Source organism: Peromyscus eremicus, chromosome 15 (assembly GCF_949786415.1).
Source record: "Peromyscus eremicus chromosome 15, PerEre_H2_v1, whole genome shotgun sequence".
NCBI classification, from domain to species: Eukaryota; Metazoa; Chordata; class Mammalia; order Rodentia; family Cricetidae; genus Peromyscus; species Peromyscus eremicus.
This window is the reverse complement of record NC_081431.1, coordinates 18,699,367-18,722,941: the sequence shown is the minus strand read 5'-3', so window position 1 is coordinate 18,722,941 and position 23,575 is coordinate 18,699,367. Positions and strand designations below refer to the sequence as shown.

At 36.1% G+C, this 23,575-nt stretch overlaps 1 protein-coding gene across 11 annotated transcripts in view; it reads right to left on the bottom strand.

The window, feature by feature from the left end:
- Positions 1–2,444: 2,444 nt before the first annotated feature.
- Positions 2,445–23,575, bottom strand: part of Cep170 (centrosomal protein 170) — a 94,498-nt gene continuing 73,367 nt past the window's right edge. For 7 of the 11 annotated variants that reach the window (XM_059280525.1, XM_059280530.1, XM_059280521.1 and 4 more), the window contains 6 exons: positions 17,834–18,011; positions 15,262–15,432; positions 12,424–12,512; positions 6,228–6,321; positions 5,519–5,570; positions 2,445–2,837 (listed from right to left, as the gene is read on the bottom strand). In XM_059280525.1, the coding sequence (XP_059136508.1) occupies positions 2,548–2,837; positions 5,519–5,570; positions 6,228–6,321; positions 12,424–12,512; positions 15,262–15,432; positions 17,834–18,011 (874 nt within the window). In that variant the 3' untranslated portion in view covers positions 2,445–2,547. The remainder of the gene's footprint in view (positions 2,838–5,518; positions 5,571–6,227; positions 6,322–12,423; positions 12,513–15,261; positions 15,433–17,833; positions 18,012–23,575) is intronic. The other 4 variants (XM_059280524.1, XM_059280532.1, XM_059280523.1 and 1 more) reach the window with 2 other exon arrangements.

The window sequence follows — 23,575 nt, the reverse complement described above, 5'->3', positions numbered from 1 at the left end:
TGGAAACTGAGGATGGGAGGGCTGTGGGTGAGCAGTGAAGGGGGGGAAGAACAAGCAGACAGAGAGATGAAATGCCCAGGATGGTCCAGAGTCCTGTAAGAGCCGGTGGAAACTATATTGGATACACAGAAATGTGAACAGGGTTAGAATATGGAAAGTCAAGCTGGGAAATTTGTGATGTTGATTAGTAACAGGGTGACATTCAAGACTGTACTGAGAATGAAGAAAAAAGTCTAAATTGATAGTCCTCACTTTTCCTTTGTTTCCCCAATACACTACTGTCACAAAGCTTTTGGATGAGCCTAGGCTGACTGCAAATGACACATATGTGTGTGTCACACTGAAGTATTGAGCTACTGTATTACATTTATTGTAATTCTCTAGAATATTTTCTTTGGATGATCATATATTCATTAACACTGGAAAGCTCTTATACTAGAGCACTAGAAAATGCTCTGTAAACAGTTGTTTGGTAAACTGATAAATGTAGGTCTATAAGATGGTAGAAGATATGAAATCTATAGTCACCATATAAAGTTCCAGAAACACTTTATTTAAAAATGGAGTTGTAAATGCATAACAAAATAACGTAATAAATGTAACAAAAATAAATAAGGAGAATGTATTCATACAAAATAAAAATAACATAGTAAAAGGCCAAATGTTTATAATTGAACAAAACTGTGTAAACAAACAATAATGTAAGTATATATTTAATACTTCCTTAGACTCCTTATCATGTACTTCCATGTGGACAGACTCAGTACCAGACATTAACTAAAGGAGGGAACAATGGTGATTATTTTGCATAACTTTTTCTTCAAATGGACTGACCCTGTTTCTATGTTTTGTTTCTTCAAAGCATCTCACTCCCCTTACAGTCTTTGAAACCCCTTTGAAGCCTTACTTCATGAGAATTGTGAATTTAGCTTTACAAGGAAAACAGTTCCTTTTTTTTAATTTAAAGAAAAATACAAGATCCATTATACAGCAGACTTTTGCTTTTACATCTTTACAAAAAGATTTTGCATTTTTATTAACTGATCCAAAAGCACAGGATTACTTAGATCCCAAAAAATCTTGAAGTATACAGTTAACCTTCCCATAAAACAAATGTAGCACAGGTTATTGCTAATATATCAAAGACCATATCATAAAAGTTGCAGTTTATTCTTTATAGACTGACGGGGCCATTGAAGCAAATCCAGGTCTTAATATTTTAATAATATTTAAAAGAATTAAGATTCACCCAAATTATAGTGTTCTGGAAACACAAAAATAATTCCTTTATTTAAAAACTTATTGAAATGTGAGCTTCCTGGAAAGAAAACAAAACAGTAACAAAAACAAAGAAGGTATTTTTTCACAGGCTTTCTCTATAGTCGCCGCTGCCGTCTTGCCGGGTCCTCACAGATGTGTGAGACTGACACAGGGTTAACTAAGGACCTACAGGGACACACAGGAGCAATTCAAGGACTGGGAGCGAAACTATCAACTACTCTCACAATTACTGCTTCTCCACATCTCCTAATGAAGACAAATTAACCTCGTGATCATTTCAGAGGGATCTCCCTCCCCAACTGCCACATAAAAACTTGGTAACACAGGATAAATATACATGTTCTTAATTTTAAAAATATACTCCACCTAAACTATTTGTCAAGTTTAACCTTTCTAGTTGTCATTTCATCTAGAAGGAGAAACAAAAATCTTATTTCCTTAAAATAGAAAGGAAGGAAGCAAAGGAAGAGAGGGAGGGAAGGAAAAAAAGTGCCAAATGATCTTTTTGAAAAGTGGAGTAAAACGCTGTGGGGTTAAAACAAATACAGTATTGTCAACTTCCTATGTACAGAAAGACAAGTCAGTCCTTAATGATATATAGATATGTCCATCTGTCACTCCCAGTAAATCTTAGTGCAAACATAACAGTTAATTTCCGTAAACCCCAAGACAAGTTACTTAGCAACAGTTATATAAATCCCACTATGTTGGAAAAAATGTTAGGACACAGGATGACTGCTGTGGAGGGTCTGCTTTACTCTAAAGAGCACGGTGTCACTGTGTCCAATGACAGTGAGTAATATATAAACCCTACTATTAAGAAGCAAACTCAATGGTTAAACAATCTGTACAGCTGATGAGAAGTTCATCTCAGGGAGGAGCTTGGCACAGGAGACACGGGGGCTCAGAAATGTTGGAGACTTTAGTTTGTTTGTAGGTCACAACATAGTTTCAAACAAACAAACAAACACAAAGATCTATGAAGGGAAAGGATGCAATGATATGACTCAATTTGAAAATCATGAAACCACAGAAGGCAAAGCCGAACAAGCTGCCTTTTGCTAAGTGTGCTTCAAGCAGTTGTCTGAGTGGTTTGAAAAGACTGCTATGACCCATTAGAGGTAAAAATAAATAAATAAATGAAGAAGACAAAGATAACAAGATTGTTGCTGACCAAGCTCTCTTGTTTTGTATGTCAACATCATGCTGCTTCCAATACCCCTAGTCACTCCACAGGTAATGTCTCTAACAATCAAGGGAACGTCATCACTCATGTACTGTAACATCTTCCTCTTCCCCATCAGGGTTGAACCTATTGAAATGGATACTGAAATCAGCCTCAGTTTCAGCATTCTCAAACTCAGCTGAGGCTGCGGCTGCTGCAGGGTGCAGAGCCCTGGTTTCTGGGGGGCAAAGTGCTGGTGTCTGACCAGGGCTGCTGTGGTTATTAACAGGACTGGACTTCTGTTTGGGTGGAGATGGCAGGATAGCATTGGGAAATCCCATGTTGTTAAGAGCCTCCAAGGTTCCATCTGGGTCAATCATGGCGTTGATCACTGAAGGAAATAAAAAATAAAAAGATGTAATTCTATTTTCAGTAAGAGGTGGATATGAGCATTGTTTATCATTAAGACAGACTTCAGCTAGTCCTCTACTATTGTACTTGACCTGATTTAATAATTCTCTGGTTCATCTACATTGTAGATTACACAGACCTGAATGCATTTCCTAGGTATCCACTATGGTCCCAACAGACACTTTAGGAGATTGAACAGACTAGCGCTTAGAAGGGTAAAAGCCAAGAGCTTTCAGAAACTTCCTCTTACCTTCATAGAAGAGCACTGGAAATCTGGTTACATTTTTAACACACAGATTTTGTCAAATATGTTCATGATCTCACTATAATTATGCCAGGTGTGGGGGCACCAGAGGGAGGGAGGAGGATCAAGAGTTCTAGGTCATCCCCAGCTACACAGAGTAGTCAAGACCAATTTGCATCAAGAGCAAAACAGATTTTTTTTAAATCTAATTTTATAATATTTTAGTTTTTATATTGGGAGCTATCAATATGTGCAGAAGGCTGTGGGAGTATACAACAGGTGACAACTAGTACTTACCAGGTCAACCCACCAGACCCACCTGATGGGGAGCCCCACCTGGCAAAGCCATGGAGTCACTGACTGTAAATGACTGGTGGTTTCTGTCTGTAATTTTTCTCATGTGCCACTTCATTTTTTCCCTAATAACAGCTATGAGTATTTTCCCCACTGCTTATACATTTATATCCTAAAAATATTCCATCTTTGGGCACACACACTGCTGGGGATGGTCCAGAAGATGATTTCTGCTTAACCTGTATAATTCTAATAATATTAGAATATTTTTCATAACTCATACAGCAAAGTAATGATATTTTCAGTTACAAAGACAGCTAATTTTAGACTTCAGAACATATTCAAAGCAAACATTGCCCCTGGAGATGAATATCCAAGGGTGAATTCCTAGGTATTGTTTGTTGCTGAATCAAGGTCAGATGTGAGGCAACTTAGGTAGATATAACCCTCTACAGTAATTGACTTTTTGCACGTAGTCCCAGCCTCAGTTTATGTTACAGGCTCAAGGTTCATCCAACTGTTTACTTTCTGTCTGAGAACCCTCACCAACTTAAAGCTACGTGGATGGCTAAGCATTACTCACCGGCCAATCAATATGACATCCCTAGCCTAAGAGAAACTATGTGACTTACCTTGTGCTACGAGAATGGGTCAGGCACTGAAAATGTAACATATAATTGTCCACAGTTTGGCTGTGAGAGGAGCTGCTGCTAGAGAGAGGTGCAGCCTGTGTAAAGCTATGTAAGAGCTGTGCAGAGAGAGAGGAGAGGAGAGAGAGGAGAGAGGAGAGAGGAGAGAGGAGAGAGGAGAGAGGAGAGAGGAGAGAGGAGAGAGGGGCCTGTGTAAAGCTATGTAAGAGCTGTGCAGAGAGAGAGGAGAGGAGAGAGAGGAGAGCAGAGAGGAGAGAGGAGAGGAGAGGAGAGGAGAGGAGAGGAGAGGAGAGGAGAGGAGAGGAGAGGAGAGGAGAGGAGAGGGAGAGAGAGAGAGAGAGAGAGAGAGAGAGAGAGAGAGAGAGAGAGAGAGAGAACGAGAACTGAGTAAAGGATGTAGTTGAATGGGAAGAGAGAGAAATGTGAGAGATGAAGAAAAAGCATGAGAGAAATGTGTGAGAGTGAGTCAATGAAGAAGTGTGTGTGTGTGTGTGTGTGTGTGTGTGTGAGAGAGAGAGAGAGAGAGACAGAGACAGAGACAGAGAGAGACTGAGAGCGAGCTATGTGAATGACCTGCTGCTATGTAGAGGAACTATGTAAAAGGAACTATATAAAGAGCTGTGTGAGAGGGTGTGAAGGAACTGTGTAAAGTGCTGTATGGTGAGAGCGCTATGTAAATGAGATGTATAGCTGAGGCCATGTGGAGATTTGTGATTATGGCAATTTGGAGACAAGGAAGATGAAGCTGTATAGAAAAGAGATGTAGAAGAGAAATGTATGTAAAAGAAAGATATGTAGCTGTGTGAAAATAGATGTAACTGTGTATAGAGATGTATGGCCATGTAAGAGAAAGATGGATGTTATGTATGTAGAGAGAGAGATATAGCTATATGTAAAAACGGTAGCAGTGTGGAGACAGATTCTCAGAGGGGATTATTTAAGATGAAGTAAAAGAGAAAGTTACCATCAGAAAGTATGTGTGTTTCCTTATTGTTCTCCTCAGATAGACAGAAACTTAGTTCTAAAGGCCTTCAGATAAAAAGTTTCCTAAAGTTCCGCTATTCTGAGGTCTTCTGCTCACAACAACCCTGAGCAGTTCTGGGAGCTGGCCTCCCGAGCTGCAATACATCCATTCACTCCATGCAGCCAGGATAGAAGGTAGGGCCTACACACGTGAGGCAGGAACTCTAGGGCTAAGGCACATCTCCAGTCCTTTATAGAGTTGTAAAACTTCCCTTTTATGAATAATTTGGATATATTCAGCTCTATACTTTTATATGTACTGGTTGGTACATTTAGTCAAATACTGTCTCAATAATTAAGAATATAATAAGAAATACATTTTCAGAAATAGAATACACTGAGCTGGTTTCAAACTCGATCCTCCTGAATGCTGGGATTATAGACATCCATTAGAACACCCCACACTACCACATCCAGAAGCATAATTAATTCATTTAGTAGTAAATTTACCTTGCAACTGTTTTTCAACTCTTTTCAACTCTTGTAAAATAGAAGAAATCTCCTGCAGGGAAAGCAATATTCCAAATTAGCTTACTAAAACATTCTCAGATTACAAGCAATGCATCTCACTATCTCTACAGTACTGCGTTAGTAGCTATATCAAAGGACACCCAGCAAACAAGATCCAAATTAAAATTTTTAATAATGAAATTGAGTAATTTTTTTCAATAATGCTAATAGAAGTTCAAGGCAATCTACTACTATAGAAAAAAAGGTTTTCAAACATCTGTTTCAATCAATTTTGCAACATTTTAACCACGTGCCTATGAGTTTTCTTTGGAAAAATACATAAAGTGAAACATCAACATAGGAGAACAATATGATAAATCCACGCTTTTTAAAAGACAAATACTGTATTAAGTAAATAGAAACAATATGTCAACTTAAAATTTAAGTTCTAAATTCAAAGCTACTTCTTTATAATGTATAATTATCATGTGAACAAGATGCATCACAGTGAGAAACACAGAAGACCCGGTTCCTTAGTGTTCTCTGCAACCTTGAAACAAGTGATATTTTACACAGCACTGGTTGAAATGTACTGAATCTATTCATTCACAGTCTTTTAGAATGTAAACTAACAAATATTCAAAACTATTTCTTTCCCTGCAAATGAAGCCATGCCACTGAAATGGTTACTTTTGAAAAACCACCATACCATACTTGAGGTCTTCACAATAGGAACTTCGCTTTCAGCTCTTAACTTGCTCTCTATGTCATCCCAATTCCGATCTTTGTCTTTAAATAATATTCTACAGATCAAAACACAAGCATTTTAACCTTTCAGGGTTTTGATGATAATATCAAAATCAAGATATCATTTCAAAACTACATAAAGAAAAATAAAACAATTATTGAATGAACTCAGAATTAATAATTAGTTAATACTATCAATTCATGCATGTGAAAACCCATTAAAAACATAACGAACTGGGTACTAATAAATGCCTAAAACTCTTTAATGTTCATCTTATTTTTAGCTGAAGATTGAATAGAAGTGCTACCCACTGCTTAAGAAAGCTTAACTTTATTGTGATAGAAATGTAAAGTATAAGTAAAGCAAAATTAATAAAATATGCTTAATTAGGTATGTAACTGTTGGTTAAAACCTCTTTACACAGGAACCATCAACCTTGTTGATGGATCAAATTCTGAACATTACCTTAAAGATGGAAAATTGGACTACTTACTGTACTGCTATTCAAATTCTTAATTCATGTTAGTGTACATAACTTAGGAGTTAAGAGAGTGTAAAGTTTTATATATTTCTAAAAAAAAGAACTGGTAACTGTTCTATATGAGAAACTAAACTCAAATTTCTTAGTTTTATAACTTTTTGTCAACCAAATGCAGAATTCTCTTTCCAATACATGAAAATCTCTGAGACACAAGTCAGCAGTTTGAGAAAGATTTAAACACCTTTCTGTTTAAGTTCTCCAATAAATCTAGTATGGAAATCTACTTTAACTAAATCCTGTACATTAACAGTCTTTTTTTCTTTTAATTTTTAAAGATTTATTTATTTATTATGTATACAGTGTTCTGCCTGCATGCCAGAAGAGGGCACCAGATCTCATTCTAGATGGTTGTGAGCCACCATATAGTTGCTGGGAATTGAACTCAGAACCTCTGGAAGAGCAGCCAGTGCTCTTAACCTCTGAACCATCTCTCCAGCCCTCACATTAACGGTCTTAATGGTATTTCCTCAAATGTTATTTAAAAGCACACAATCAAAATCAAGTTGTGAACATCTGCAATTTTTCATAACCAGGTTAAGAAGGGTGAAAAGCCTGCAGAATAAAATTCTTCTGAGCTCTGAAATTTTCCAAATTGAAAAGACTGAATCTTAATGCCAGGCACCTAAGCGCTTCATCTAATGACTATGATATCAAGCACTAAGAAATGTATTGTGCCTTTTTAAATGGTCTTTTTAGCAACAAGGCTTATGGAAAGTAAGAAAATAATGAGGACTCCATAGGTGAAGTGAAAACTACAATGATCCTGTACAATCAAAGAAGTATGTGTTTAGAGATACTGGAGTGCTAAAAAGTCAGTGAATTTTTCCAGAAGATAATGAATGAGTATAATACACATGGCTTCTAGAACTCCTAAAAATTTCCTTGTTGGTGAAAAGAACATAGGACAACTATTCAAGGCTCCTGATTCACTGAAAACAATGTCCTATTAGAAGAATAAGCTTATTTTTAAAAACATAAGATGTCAAACCTATCACTCTGGCTTTAGGAAATGAGCACTAATCACTTATGTGGATGCCAAGGAAGCAGAAAATCACATCAGCATGTTATTTTAGACAAAGCTATACTGGTCAAAACTTTTTTACTTAAAATGGTCGTTGAACAATCGCCATCACATTGTAATTACATTCAAAAGAGTAGCTGGGGTAAGCTCCACCAAGAAAACAGTAAATTTCAAAGCTTATTTCAATTAAAATTAGTGAACTAAAAATTCTTTCCAATGAAGTTGCTGGCATTGGGAGAAAAACATATAAGTCCTTAATACAAGTAGTCTGGGATGCAAAGAGTAGTTTACCACCTGAGGGCCAATTGTTGCAGGGCTGGAAAGTGGCAAGAATGCTGGACAGCAGGAATAGTCAAATAATTTAAGTATGCATACACTTAGATGTTCACTAGCATCTGAGTTTGTTTCTAAGCTGTGGTCATTCCCCAAACCACCATGGCAATTCGCATGCAGGAGGCCAATCTGTATCCTTTAGATTTGGTTATCAGAAATCACACACACTTTTTAATACTTTTCCCACTACCTCCCCTTCCAAATAGCTGAGGTGAAAGTAAACCTTCTGTTGTAGAATATTTGTACATTGTATGAAGATGTGCTGCTGTGATTGGTGTAATAAAAAGCTGAATGGTCAATAGCAGGACTTCCAGGGAGAGAGAGAACTCTGGGGAGAATAAAGGCGAAGTCACCAGCCAGATGCAGAGGAAGCAGGATGGGCAGTGTAAAGGTAACTGAGCCACATAAAAGAATGTAGATTAAAAAGTATGGGTTAATTTAAGTTATAAGAACTAGTTAGAAACAAGCCTAAGCTAACACTGCGCTTTCATAATTAATACTAAGTCTCTGTGTTGATTCTTGTGAGCTGGCAGCACAAAGAAAAATCTGGCTACAATCTTCCATTTCCTTTTATTCTTAACTAGACATAAATCCATCACATATGATCCTATACACTGGTTCATCGTATCTGTGCCTCAAGCTTGCCATTCAGTGATAAATTTCATAAAAATAATCAAGACATTTTATCATCATTATTATCTTTTATAAAGTCTGCCATAAGCTTTACACATGCCAAAAACTCAAAGCTCACATGGAAGGCAATTTAAACAGATGTAACATTTGCTATTTATGTCATTAAGGCATTTATAGAGATCTTTAAAGTTTTCCCCAACCATCAAATTTCAAAACTAGTAAAATCAATTAATCAATTTAATTAATCTATGTAGTATCTGGACTCATTTAATTAAATGTGAAATCCACAGTATTTTCCTGTGAGGAAGTCTGGGAATGAGTTCAGTGCAGACTGAGCCACATGCTATGTTTAAGAGTCAACAACAGCAAGACACAAGGCAGGCAGTCTAGGATACTATGTTCTATGAGTGACTACCTGGATAAGGATCTAGCTATTAGGGGAGGGGATTTTTAATTCAGTAAGGTAGGGATAAAATTGTATGATATATTCAAGCCTTCCCACCAGCAAGTCACACATGACTATACAATGTGACTCCTGCGACATTTTCATAGACAACAGTGTATAGAGAGAGCACTCATTTATTACCTTCCCATGACATTTTAGGGTGCAGTATAAACAGTAATAAACTCTGCTCAAGCTGACCCTTCCTTGCCTTTATACAGTATCAGCTGTCGCCATGCCCCTTTCCCTTCCTTGTCTCTCTTCAATTCACTCCTCTTCTATGAATTTCCCCAAAGGCCTTTGGTATGGGTTTCCATACGATCTTATCCTGTATTTCCTTCCCAATACACTGTCTATAAACTTACATTTTCATATCTGCCTTCTGTACTTAATTGTGAAAGGGTAAAAAAGAATGCTGGAAATAACATACAGGCCACAAAACAATGAATGAATATTTTTGGAGACTTTAATAGCACTCCACCCCTTGGTGATAATCTGGCAATCAAACCCAGGGTCTTGTACATCCCTTTTCAATTCCTATATAAGACTGTCTTAGTCAACATTTATTTCATTTATATAGTCCTTTGGTTAATACCTCCATGTTTAATTTTAGAGTACAATTTTAGTGGAATTAAAAGCACCAGAGCAGCAATTTTATCACCATCAATTAAACTGAGTATTGGAGTCAAGCTTGAGGCATGACTTCTCTAGTGATTCATTAGCAAGGCATGTGATTTGTTAAACCAAGGCCTAGAGATTTGTTCATTTATGTGTAATAACTAATTAGTTAGGCTTACTTTTTCCTACTAATTTTAAATGGGTTCTACCACAGGGTACACCTGCCTGTGGGTACAAATTGACTCAAGGGTATCAGATGTGGATGGGATGACTTGTGAGGAGAGCTCTTGCTTGTGAAAGAAAATGAGATCAACAAACTTAGGTCTGATATCATCATAGGGAAAATAAACCTCATGTAAGACAGTTTCAGAATGCTAATTTCATAATTTTCAAGTATGAATAAAATAGATTAATATGTAAGATCAGACTTATGCAGTATTTTATAAGTAGCATGCAATTAATTTCTCTAAAATCAAGAATGAACTGTAACTTTTAAAATTAAACTCAGTTTCAATTTAAATCACAGAAATTAGCACAATTTGTAATTTTCATCTCCTTTATCTAATTAGTAATTTCAATAACAAAAAAGGGGACCAACTTAGTTTTAGAGGGAATAGACATTGTGAATAGTAAAGTACAGTTAATATTCAAATGAAGCAAATGAAACAAAGACAAGTCTTGTGAGTGTGCAGAAAGAGCTTAAGCCAGGCTGACTCACTCAAGTAAACAAGATGCCATGTGTGCCTTTGTCTGATGAAGTCTCATATATCTGTGTTCTCCATAACTACTTGTTAATGAGTATGAAATTATGATTCTGTGGAATAATTCTATTCTCAGGTATGTATGAGAATTAATGAAAATTTTTCTTTAAAAAAAACAATGCATATTACATAAAGGTAGTCATTAAAATAATTTTAAAAAACCTGTTTACAGGTACTTGCTGTGGGATGTATGGCAAATGTGTTGCTAATTAATCAATAAAACACTGATTGGCCGTTGGCTAGGCAGGAAGTATAGGCGGGGCAAGGAGGAGAATAAAGCTGGGAAGTGGAAGGCTGAGACAGAGAGACACTGCCAGCCTCCACGATGAGAAACAGCTTGTGAAGATGCCGGTAAGCCACGAGCCATGTGGCAAGGTATAGATTAAAGGAAATGGATTAATTTAAGCTATAAGAACAGTTAGCAAGAAGCCTGCCACGGCCATACAGTTTGAAAGCAACATAAGTCTCTGTGTTTACTTGGTCGGGTCTGAGAGGCTGTGGGACTGGCAGGTGAAAGAGATTTGCCCTGACTGTGGGCCAGGCAGGAAAACTCCAGCTACAGGTACTCATTAAGAAAAGTCAAATATTCAATTCCTGAAGGCACTCTGCCTCATATTCCAATCAAATACTAAGGATCTATCAATATGTTTAACTGATACTTTTGAAAAACTAAAAGTATTAAGTTAAGAAAAGCCCAAGATGCAAAGAGCAAATGATGATGATTCCATGTGTAGGAGACTCTTGAGAGCTGAGCTTAAAGGGGAAAATGCATGTACACATGATAGCTATCTTATGTATAAAAAAAAAATATCTAAAGTATTTGTATTTTTAAACCAAGAACTACTAAAAATAAAGAGGAAAATGGACAGTGCAGATTACACTTTTTTGTTTTATTTTTATTTATTTTTTTATTCATCTATTTATTTTATATCCTGGCTGCAGCCCCTCCCCCATAGCTCCCCTGCTCCCACCCCCCTAGTCCCCTCTTCTTCTTTCTCCATCCAGGAAAGGGCAGGTCTCTCATGAGTATCACTAAAACATGGCATGTCAAGCTGCAGTAAGACTAAGTACTGCATTATTTTTTTAAATGAGGATTTTTTGCTACATTTATTTGTTTGTTTACTTACTTATGTTCAGTGCTAGGGATCAAATCCAAAGCCTCACAAATGACAGGTAAGCACCCTACCATCATGGGCTGTGGGCTCTGTCACCAGCTCTACTTACTTTTTTTTTCTTTTTTGAGACAAGGTTTTTCTGTCCAGGCTGTTCTAAAACTCCTTCTGTAGACCAGGCCGGCCTCAAACTCACAGAGATCCACCTGCCTCTGTCTCCTGAGTGCTGAGGTTAAAGGTGTACACCACTGCTAGGCGTCTCAGTCACTTTTTTTTTTTTTTTTAAATTAAGAATGTGAACCTAGAGCTGAATAGTGTACTTAGATTTGAATCAATAAGGTTGCTGCGCCACAGATTTCCTGAGTCTGAAGAGCTCAGACTACAGAAGATACTGGAGTCCAGTCTGAGTAAGAGACACCTCAAAAGTCTGTTAATTTCAAAATATTTACTAATATTTTGTGAAGAAGGAAAATGGCTTTGGTTACTAATAACTGAAAGTGTTAATTCTCAATTACAAATGGGTTCATGACCAGGGACATTTGTTTAGCCAAGACTACTCCTTATAGCTCAAAAGTAACTGGTGATAACAGCAGTAAGAATCCACATTAGCGACTTCACTAGCTCCTCACAGCTGTGGCAATAGGTCTGAAGAAAATGAAACAGGAAACAAAGCAGTGATTAGAGAAATACAAGTACCTAATTTTCCCAGCTGTTTTATCAATAGACTGCCTTATCTTCCTAGAGAACTGAAAGACGGATGACAGCAGCAGATTATCTCCCATGACCTGCAACAGAAAAAAGCATATTAATATATACTTACTGAATAACTTAAGATACTAGCTGCAATTCACTATACAAATGCTATCTATGCCAATTTTAATTTAAAAGAAATAAATGATGTAATCAGTAATTAAGTTGAGAAAACAGAAGAAACATCAACAAAAAGTTCCTTTGTTAAATAACTTGTCAAAGTTCCCTATTTTGGCCATCCCAATTCAAAAATAACCCATTTTATCCTTTTTAATTACTATCATGATCCTGGTTCTCATATTTATAATTCACAATATCATAAAATGGAAAATGTAACTAAAGTACTATATTATTTACTTATTCTTTAAGACTAGTGAGGGAGATAAATTTTAAAGAATTGACTCAAAGCAGTCAATTTTCATTATGGGGGTTGGTATTGCCACAGTTGAGAACCAGGGGTCAGCAAACTTCTGTCAATGCACAGAGAGATTTTAGACTCTGAGGGCCACACAAACTCTGACACAACTCAGTTCTGCTGCAGAGAGAAGACAGCCACAGACAGCATGAGGCCAGGGAGCATGAAGGCTGTGTTAAAGACAGGTGGCAGGCTGAGTTAGGCCTAAATCACAAAAGACAGAGCTAGTGTAGGGGAGGAGAAGGAGGACTCAATTTGATTCTAGATGTGGCTTCCAAAATAGCCCTATACTGGTAAAACTAAATGCAGATTCTCTAAAAGGGACCCAGAAGGATAAGCCATGACTTTGAACAGCAAAATGCTTTTAAAAAAGCAACAGAATGTGGTATAACAATATACCACAGGGGATGCTATTAAATATTGTGTAAGAAAGCAGGCAGTGTAAGAACTTTAAAGGAAGTTCAATGAGTGTGACAGGAATAGGAAGTGCTCACAATGACACAGGTCTGGATTCAATGAGGACAGAAGGTTGAGTGAATAAAAATAGAAAGCCACAAGAAGACAAGGAGAGGAGAAGTAGGAATCATGAGATTTATGGGCCTTGAGGAAACGGTGAAGTAAAAGTGGGAAATACATATTAAGAAGAAGAAAGGGTACAGCATTCTATGGAAAGATTACCACACAGAACAAGGTTTCTCTCATTTCTACTCCACAAAGTATAGATCAGTGTTACAATGTATTAAACTTCTGATAACACCTTGAGATGACTTCACTGAAAATATAAACTTCCTCAAAATTTTACTACACTTAGAGGAATTTGTCACCTCATACCTGAGGATATACAATGAATATGGGTAAAATTAAGAGAATGGATCATTTTATTTATACCAAAAACAAATTAACCACTATCAGGGCACAACAGAAGAATTATGTTGTAAGTCTCTCACGACTGGCATTGCAACTCTGTAGCTTTCTCATTTGGTAAATCTGTTCAGTATTATTAAAAACACTGAGTACTGACCATAGTGGAGTACATCTACAAGACAGTATTTGTGAGGTAGAGGCAGGAGGACAGTAGCTGAAGACTAACCATAGCTACATGGCACTTGAGGCCAGCCTGGGCTACATGAGACCCTGTCTCCAGAACCTATAAAATGAATAAAGAAATAAGCAAATAAATAAAACACAAAGCATTTTTTTTCCCCATTTGTTTTTTCAAGATATGTTTTCTCTGTGTAGCCCTGGTTGTCTTGAAACTTACTATGTAGACCAGACTGGCCTTGAATTCAGAATTCTGCCTGCCTCTGCATTCCAAGTGTTAGGATTAAAGGTGTGTACCACCACACCTGGCACCACAAACATTCCTACACACTAATATTCAGGTCCTTGAATCCAGGGATCCAAAAGTACAGACCTGTGATTAGTTTCTTTTTGTGAATGGCTTACTTATATAGACTTCCTCTACTACCATCTATATATACACTGTTCTCAATTAACCCTCTGCATGGTGCTATTTCAAATAACCTGTGTGTGTGTGTGCTCGCACGTGTATGTAAAAGCCCCTTCTATATTCCTGATTTTCCCTAAGCCCTTTCATCCATTGGCATGAACCTTTCTCTTTCTGGTTTTTCACTGGCGTTCACTTAGAGACAGGTCTTTCCATGTTACCGAGCCTGCTCTCAACTCCAGAGCTCAAGTCATTCAAAGCACTGTGCACAGGTGTATACCACTGCACCTGCTAGCATATTCATTAACAACAGGTTTATTTTTATGTGTATGAGTGTTCTTTTGTCTGCCTTTACGTATGTACACCACATGCATGCTTGGTGCCCAATGAGATCAGGAGTCAGATTCTCTGCAACTGGACATGACTGTAAGCCACTATGTGAGCGCTAGACACCAAGTCTGGGTCCTGTACAATAGCAGCGAGAGCTCTTAACTGCTGAGCCATCTTTCTAGTTCCATATTAATTTTTTTAAAAAGATTTAATAGTTTTTATAAATAGTAGCTTTTAGGTTAAGTTAGAACTAATCTTGACTCTTGTATACATTATTAGTTTAGCTTGGATAACTCTTTTTCTTTAATAATGTATTAATGAACTTGATACCCCTAAAGTAACTGGGACCTAATGGCACAGTAGGGATGCCTCTTTACCATATGTTAAAAGTCTGCAGTTTGCGAGCCGGGCGGTGGTGGCGCACGCCTTTAATCCCAGCACTCGGGAGGCAGAGCCAGGCGGATCTCTGTGAGTTCGAGGCCAGCCTGGGCTACCAAGTGAGTTCCAGGAAAGGCGCAAAGCTACACAGAGAAACCTTGTCTCGAAAAACCAAAAAAAAAAAAAAAAAAAAAAAAGTCTGCAGTTTGCTTACTTCATCCCTACTCCAGGTTCTCCGTCTTGTAATTGTTAAGTGATCAGGAGGCTCTGCTGGATGAGGTCTTGAATCACCAGATCGACCATTATTTCCTTCTGGTGTTTTAGAAGGAACAATTGGAGGTATCTTTCGGAAGTTGAGGCTTTCATCAAAAACACGGTCAACCAACTAGTAGGACAAAAGCAAACCCTTATGAGAACAGAATAGCAGCAAGTGTAGAGATACTGGCATTATACTTTTTATATTAGAGAGAAGTTATTTCATTTTCAAGTAGTAACAGAAGCATGGTATCTTCAATGAACCAATTACTTTTAAAATAAGCACGCCAAACAGGCTTCTTCCATAAAGTGTTCACGTATACTGATTTGATATTCAGAATCAAAAATATTTAACTATGCTAAATTCAACTCTGATGATTGAGATGTTCTTCAAAGGAAAAACAGATGCTAAAGAGAAAAGACTCTGAGCCATGTAGGTGGACAATGAGTTCACTTTACTCACATTGCCTTACCAGTATAAAACAATGTTTCTTTTTTAGTTTTCTATCTTGTTTTTTCCTTTTTTCCTCCCCAAATCCAGGTGCCAAATTTCTTCACAAGATACATAAATGGCAAATTTCAATTAAGTTTACAAAAGGAAACAAAAATTAATCCACATAGTAAGTATTCTGGCCTTAGTCCAACTTTTAACAGTGATAGACGTCATACACATTCCTACAGTAAAAATGATGTCCTGTCACCTACAGTGAAGGCTATGGACATGCAACACCAAGTAACGGGTTTACCGACAAGAGAACAACCAGCATCACACTCTGAAATAAAACAAAGGGGATGGAAATCTATTCCATGAAATACTTCAGTAACTCTACTGGGTCTCAGGGAATGAATAACCATGTTAGGTAAAATTGAGTTAGAAAGCTGAGAAAATAATATTATTTAAATGTACCAGAGACATGTGTATGTCTTGCCACCATGAAGATCCTCTTGTTTTTGTTTTTTTAAACCAACAAAGATGATTTTATATACATTTACAATTGATCAGTGTGGTAACAAAACTCTACACAGATTAATGAAATATCATTTATTAAATTAGAAAACATACAAACAAAAAATAAATAAGTGACCATTAAGTAGCTTTATAAGGAAAAAAAAGGTGACAAAAAGCAACTGAAGAAAAGATTATCAGCACAGTTTAACAGGATTAAATGTCCAAAAGGCTAGGCATTTTTGGTTACTATTTAGAACATTTAATAAGATAAAGAAGTGGAGTTATCAGTATGAGGGGTTGGCAGCACTGTTCTGTAAAGTGGCAGATAGTATGTCTTGACTTTGCAACCGCACAGTCTGTCTGAAAAATCAGTTTTGCACTGCAACACAGAAACAGCCAGACAACAGTTAGGCAAGCGAGATGGCTACACTGTAATACAACTTAATTTATGGGTGCTGAAATGTGAATTTAAAATGATCTTCATGTTATAAATCACTATTCTTTTCATATTTTCAATCATTTAAAAACAAAAACGTATCTCTTGCTTTTAGGCCATATAAAGACAAACTCATTCCTTTAAAGGCTAAACTTTGGCTTACTCTTTGGCTCAGGATAAATATAGTCAACATGGCTAGAGAGTATAGTCAACCTTCCTTATCTGGGGATTCAAATGAGTATTGAAAGTAATTTTTTAAATGCTGTGTGTTTACTACGGCTATATGGACCTCTTTCTTGTCACTCACTGTTCTCTAAACAATACAGCCTAACTACTTTTATTCTATAGTAGGTTTTATAAATAATCCCTGGATGAGTATAAAGAGGAAGGATGCCCGTAGCCTACATTTAAACTCTGTACCATTTTATCTAAGAGACTAGGGTATTCTCAGGTTTTGATGTGTACCTTGGAATCAAATCTCCATAGCTACAGAGGATAAGAGGGCACTGTATCATCAATTTTAAGTGAAAGGTATTCTGTGGAACAATGTTATGCAAGTGGTATCTCCTGTAGCTGTACTAGTGGAGGCCATGGTTTAGGATGGCCAACAGTACAAATTCTAATGTATATTCCAGAGTTTATAAGACTATTTGGAGTATTTATGTGTATAAGTGAGAGAAATAGTGTTTGTATAACATATATTTCAGTTTTTAAAAACAATACTGTGTATATCTGTCAACAGAATTACTATTTTTAAGAGCTGTTGAATTTTTCTCTTTCTTTGCTATTAACTCGTAATGACCATTTCTTTTAATTGGAGTATTTTCATGTCAAACTTCATTGACACCTTATATAGTCATTTGGTGAACTTCAGTTTGCTTTCCAAATAACATTTACATTCACATTTCAAGTAATGTCATAGATCAGGAATCAACAGGCAAAGTGCTTATAGTTAAATAATTTTCCATATTTATGTTAATAGTAGACCAAATATTAGCCTTTTAGTCTTTACTAATTGTTACAAAAAATAAATTTGTTAAAGCAACATTGGAAAATGCAGAGCTGCATGCAGACAGGGAGGGTGGACATAACTAAAATAAACTAAGCAAAAAGCTAAAAGCAAAAGAAATGAGGAAAAGAAAGAACCTTATGCATTTCTCCATGAAGATCTCCTACCTCTTCTCTAGTGTCTATGGCAGAGCCAGGGGTGGTGGCAGCAGTGCTTACTGTGGTACTAGGGGCAGTGCCTGAGGAAGTCACTGAATCTATTTCTCCTGCTACATCGTTGATCTCCCGAGCAATGAGAGCAAGATCTTGGCTGATCCTGGAAAGAATATTAGAAAAGAAATTGCATTCCCGTTAAATAACAGCTTTAGCAACAATCAGTTCTGACAGTCATAAAATTTGTATATCTAATTACAGATTTATATCCTAAAATTAAGATTCTTTGGAAATGTTCTTTACTATTTTGGTGTACCCCCCCCCCCCCACACCCCTACCTTTTACTTCAAATACTAACATTAATGAATTAAGTTCCAAATAATCTATCTTGAAAATAGCATTTTGAATACTCTAAAATACAGTTAATGTAAGTGATTTGGCACTAACATGTCACAGAAATCTTAAATTTGGAAATGACAGAATTCAGGAAGTATCTGAACATGAATAACAAGAAACAAGGACGTTATTTTCAGTAACCTAAGTGATACGTATCATTTAACTATAAATACAAGCAACAGACTACAATGGAGTTCACAACACTAGGGATTTTTGTCACCAACAGAACTTACCTGATAGTTGTTTATAGGCACCTCAAAACATCATTTATAGTGATTACTTTTTCAAACTAGTGACATTTACTAAATGTGTTAATAAAGAGCCATTCGCTACTATCTTATTAAATATTTTGTTTAATGTATTTCAGCATTATTGAAATTTTTTGTAATTCTAAGTATTTATGCAATTGAAATCATGCAATTGGAAACGCTAAGATGGATTCCTAAGCTTCACCGAAGAGGACTGAGAAGTCAAGAGCTCTGAAGCACTATTTTATACTATAACAGCATTTCCTACTCTCTATCATGACATCTGAGGACCACAATGTTCTTCTGAAGTAGGACTTAGCTAAATTTGTTAATAAACACATTATAAGAAAAGTTTAGCTGAGAGATCTGCATATGACTGCACAACTTGGAAGAATCAGATCTTAGTTTATTACTCAAGTCTATGGAGCTCTGTGTTCGCTCACATGGGCTCAAGAAATAACTGTGTTTGTTTGTTTGTTTGATGTTTCTTTGTTTTTTGAGAGACAGTACTTGGCTAGCCTCAAGACTGAAACTTTCATCAACCATCCTGCCTCTGCCTCATGAGTACTGGGATGACACATATGCACGACAGCATCTGGCTTCCAGCATGCCAGGCAAGACCTCTACCAGTCACACCTCCAGCTCAGTTCTGGTTATTAGTGACAATTAAAACTGAAAACAGTTTTCTCTTAGCATTCAAAGAAATTCTTTTAAGAAAGAGAAATAACAGAATTCTGTCACTGATATTCCCATACATTTCAAAATAGATTTCAATTCTTAGAATTTTTCCACATTATATATTTGTTGGACATAAAATAAAAATTGGGCTTCTTCCATACAGAAGGTTCTAGAACGATAGAATGCACTTAAAAACACATGTGAAAGCTTAAATAACTTTCAAAGTACAAAAAAACATTTTAAAAAGTTATACAGAATTTGGGCTTAAATTTTTCTTAAAAATTTCTTTTAGATTTATATGTATGAGTGTTTGCCTGTATGCCTATGTGTGTGTGTGTGTGTGTGTATGTATGTATGTATGTATGTATGTATGTATATATATATATGTATGCATACACAAATGTACATGTATGTACATGCATGTGTGTACACAGACCATATACAAGTTGGTGCCCACAGAGGTCAGAAGAGAGTGTTGATGGAAGGTTGTGAGCCACCATGTGGGTGCAAGGAAACAAATCTTGGTCCTCTGTGAGAGCAATAAATGCTTTTAACCTCTGAGGATTTCTCTCCAGTCCCAAAATGTGGGTTTAAAAGATATTCAAGGAGTATGGCAATTGTGTAAAAATTTGATCAAATTTAAAATGAAGCTGTGTTGAAATTTATGGGTCGATAGACATGTAAGGTGATTTAATGTGTGTGTGTGTGTGTGTGTGTGTGTGTGTGTGTGTGTGTGTGTACTCCTTGTAAGAAACTGCAGCTTTTCTTTTTTTCTGCCAGTACAAAAAGATAGGTAAAGCACCAACAAGTATTTACTGATCACTTTTTATTTGCCAGGTACCACTCTGCATTCTGAGGGGACAGCACTGAAGAAGTACCAGGGTCCTTTACTCTTCTGGAGCTTAGAATAAATAGAGTATCATTATAAGAACCTTTCATATTAACCATCTCATCTACTCCTCACAAATACCTTCCAAGTGTGGCATTTAGAAGTCAATGTGAACTTTGTATGCCATGGACACAAGAAGGAAGAACATCACTAGACCTTTGCATTATACCACTCTATCATGCAATTTTTCAAAGTTAACTGCTGATGTGATTGAGAATAAGCTGGGGTGTATGTTATGTGAGATAGATTTAATATCCCTAAACTGAAATTATTGGATCTAAAATGCTTCAAAACACAAAGTTTTTAAGTATCAGTATGACAGCACAAATGGAAAATTCTATACTTGATATGTCATAAGTTTCAGTCAAACTCAGGCATATTAAAAATATTGGATAAGATTATCTTCAAGCTAGGTATATAAAGCACATGAAATAAATTTTGTGCCTAGGACTGCATTCCCTTCCGAAGATACCTCATCATGTATATAAAAATATTCTAAAAACCCAAAAACTCAAACCACAAACACTTCTAGTTTCAAGTACTTTAGATAAGATGCCCAATATGGGTTATAAATTCTTTCCTGAAATAAATGAACTACACTGAGAAACAGAATAACAAGATTTATTATGATTTTAAAAACATTGCTGGGCGGTGGTGGCGCACGCCTTTAATCCCAGCACTTGGGAGGCAGAGCCAGGTGGAACTCTGTGAGTTCGAGGCCAGCCTGGTCTACAGAGCTAGTTCCAGGAAAGGTGCAAAGCTACATAGAGAAACCCTGTCTCGAAAAACAAAACAAAACAAAACCAAACAAAAAACCAACCAACCAAACAAAAAACCATAAGCATTAGTTTACCTTTAAGAAATCTACTTTTCCTTTGTAGATACTTATATAATGAAACATGATATTTATTGAAAGTGGTAAGGTTAAGAAGGAAGTAAGTTATCCTCATGTGTTAGAAGGAAAAACTGTGTAAAAACAAGAGATTCTCATGTATATGCACCACATAATGTTCAAACAACAACTTCCCAGGCAGTATTTCTTTTATGTGCTGCATCTTCTGCACACACTTGCTGTATCTTAGAAAGGTAATTCCTGTCTTAAACTTGACTCAATGATAACAACCTATTACTAAAAATGTAAGCAGCTGGTCAGGTGTGGTGGCACATGTCTCTAACATAAACACTTGAGAAGTGAAAGCAAGAAAATCAGGAATTCAATCCTCATCTTAGGCTTGAGGCCAGCCTGGACTACAAGGACCTTGTCTCAAACACAAAGACACAAGCAAGCCCTTGGCATTTACTACAAAATCACTACAAGAAAATTTGAGAGGAAAATAAAAATACTAGAAAAGACTTATGGAAATATTCCAAACAGAAATAAAGCCCCTGTTCAATCTAGATAATGGGTCTAAGGCATGCAGTTACCAAACGAGCTTTCAACTTAACTTCAGAAAGTTGCTCGATTGCATATACTGGATTATAGCCACGTGTGTCTTTACATGTAGTGCTGTGTCTGCTTTTATCTCAGCCTACAATCTCTGCTCTTCCTCTCATTTTCCATCTCCTTCAAATCTGCTAGAAGAAATCCCAAAATAGTACAAACATTCTATTTGGGGCTATATAACATAATGTTTCCAAAAATTTAAACTTGCCAATTTTAAAATCTAATATACAATTCTACATTTACTCCATTTTCTTTTTCTTTTCTTTCTTTTTTTTTTTTTTTAAATTCGGAGCTGAGGACCGAACCCAGGGCCTTGCGCTTGCTAGGCAAGCACTCTACCACTGAGCTAAATCCCCAACCCCTCCATTTTCTTTATTACAAAATTTTAAGAGAAAAGAGTCCCGAAGATGAAAAACACAAACCAAGTGTAAAGATCAAGAACACTGCTAGTCCTTCTACACCAAGGGACAAAGCCGCCATCAAAGTTCATGTCTTCTGTAGAAGGAAGCGAACTGAACCATGTACTTTGGGTCAGAACATTTGTGATTTTCATACATGTGCTTAGCGACAACACTTTCCCTATTTAATACAGTGGAGGTTTGTTTTCTTTAGAGTGTATCCTGTAAAATACATTATTACAGACTTACAGGCATACTGGAAGTTTAAGAAAATATTTTAAGAATTCTATTTTTAGTACTAAGAAACCATAGACAACTTATAAAGTATTTTTATTATGAGAGCAATATAAAATTATAAAATTGAGTTTGGACTGAAGATATGAACCTTCCTTGGTTGGGATTCTTGGTTATAACAGTCCAGCAAAAAATTTTATAAACTGTTAAAAACAATGTTGGCCTTAAACTCCAACTACAAGTAGATTCTCATAAAGTTTATGGGATAAACAGAAAGCTAAAGTCCTAATGAAAATCAACTATCACTATTTTCTCTGTCATTTTTAAAATGTAACATTTATTAGTAACATTATTACTAATGCTCTACTGGTATTATGCCTACCACAGACTTACACAAATTTTATGGTAGAAAAGGATATGAATCCAGGTCTGATCCTACAGTCCACTTCAGATCTATAATTTAAGTTACTGCCTAGAGCCAGAGTAAAATGGCTTTTAACTATTTTCTTTGTGAATGACTTCTACAACTGATTCTAGCTCCGACTGGCCTCTTCCGTTCCAGCACTAAAAAATGACGTTATCCTCATGGGAATCTTGAATTAATATATAGAACACATATTAAAAAAAAACTCAAGTATATATAAATAAGATGCAAAATATCATTCTAGAGGTGTATATAAAAAGAAAATAATATCTGCAAATTATAAAGCTGAGAGAAATATTATATTGGTTTTATTTTTTAAATGTTTCAGTGTAATATCTATAATGAGCTGGTTGTTTTCTCTTAATACACTGTCAACCAGAATTCTCAAAGTGTAATTAAATGATACAATGCGTATGTAATAATGAATTTAAAATACAATAATGCTAAGTTCCTTGTGATTCAAATGTGAATTATATCATCTTCCAGTATAACCTTTCCTGTTAAAAGTATTTAGTCATTTGCAAAAGTAAAACTCTAGCTTTGTTTACCTTAGTATTTATAAAACCACTAAAATCTAGCAAATTTCTACTGGAAGGAAACTTATCTTATGCTGTACTTAGGCACATGGATCAAGAATATCTGGAAGAAAATCTTCCCTTACAAACTGAAAGACTAACTATGCTGTATTTTGCTTATATATTTTCTATTCTGGATTAACCTTGTTTTTATTTAAATACAGGTAAAAAAAAAAACCGATGAATTAAACAGGTCTACATTTGAAAAAAGAGAGAGATCAATCTACCAGAGCATAAACCATTTTTTTGTAATAAGTTTAAAATTACATTTCTCTATTACAAGAATCTCAAGTATTCTTCAATGCTTAGTGAGTTTTGTTTAGTTGACAGCAATATTCCATAAAAAGACAATTATTTCTCTTATTTAGCTTAAAGCCTTTGAAAATATTTTTTTCACATTACTCTAACTTATCATTACTCTATTAGAACACTAAACATCAA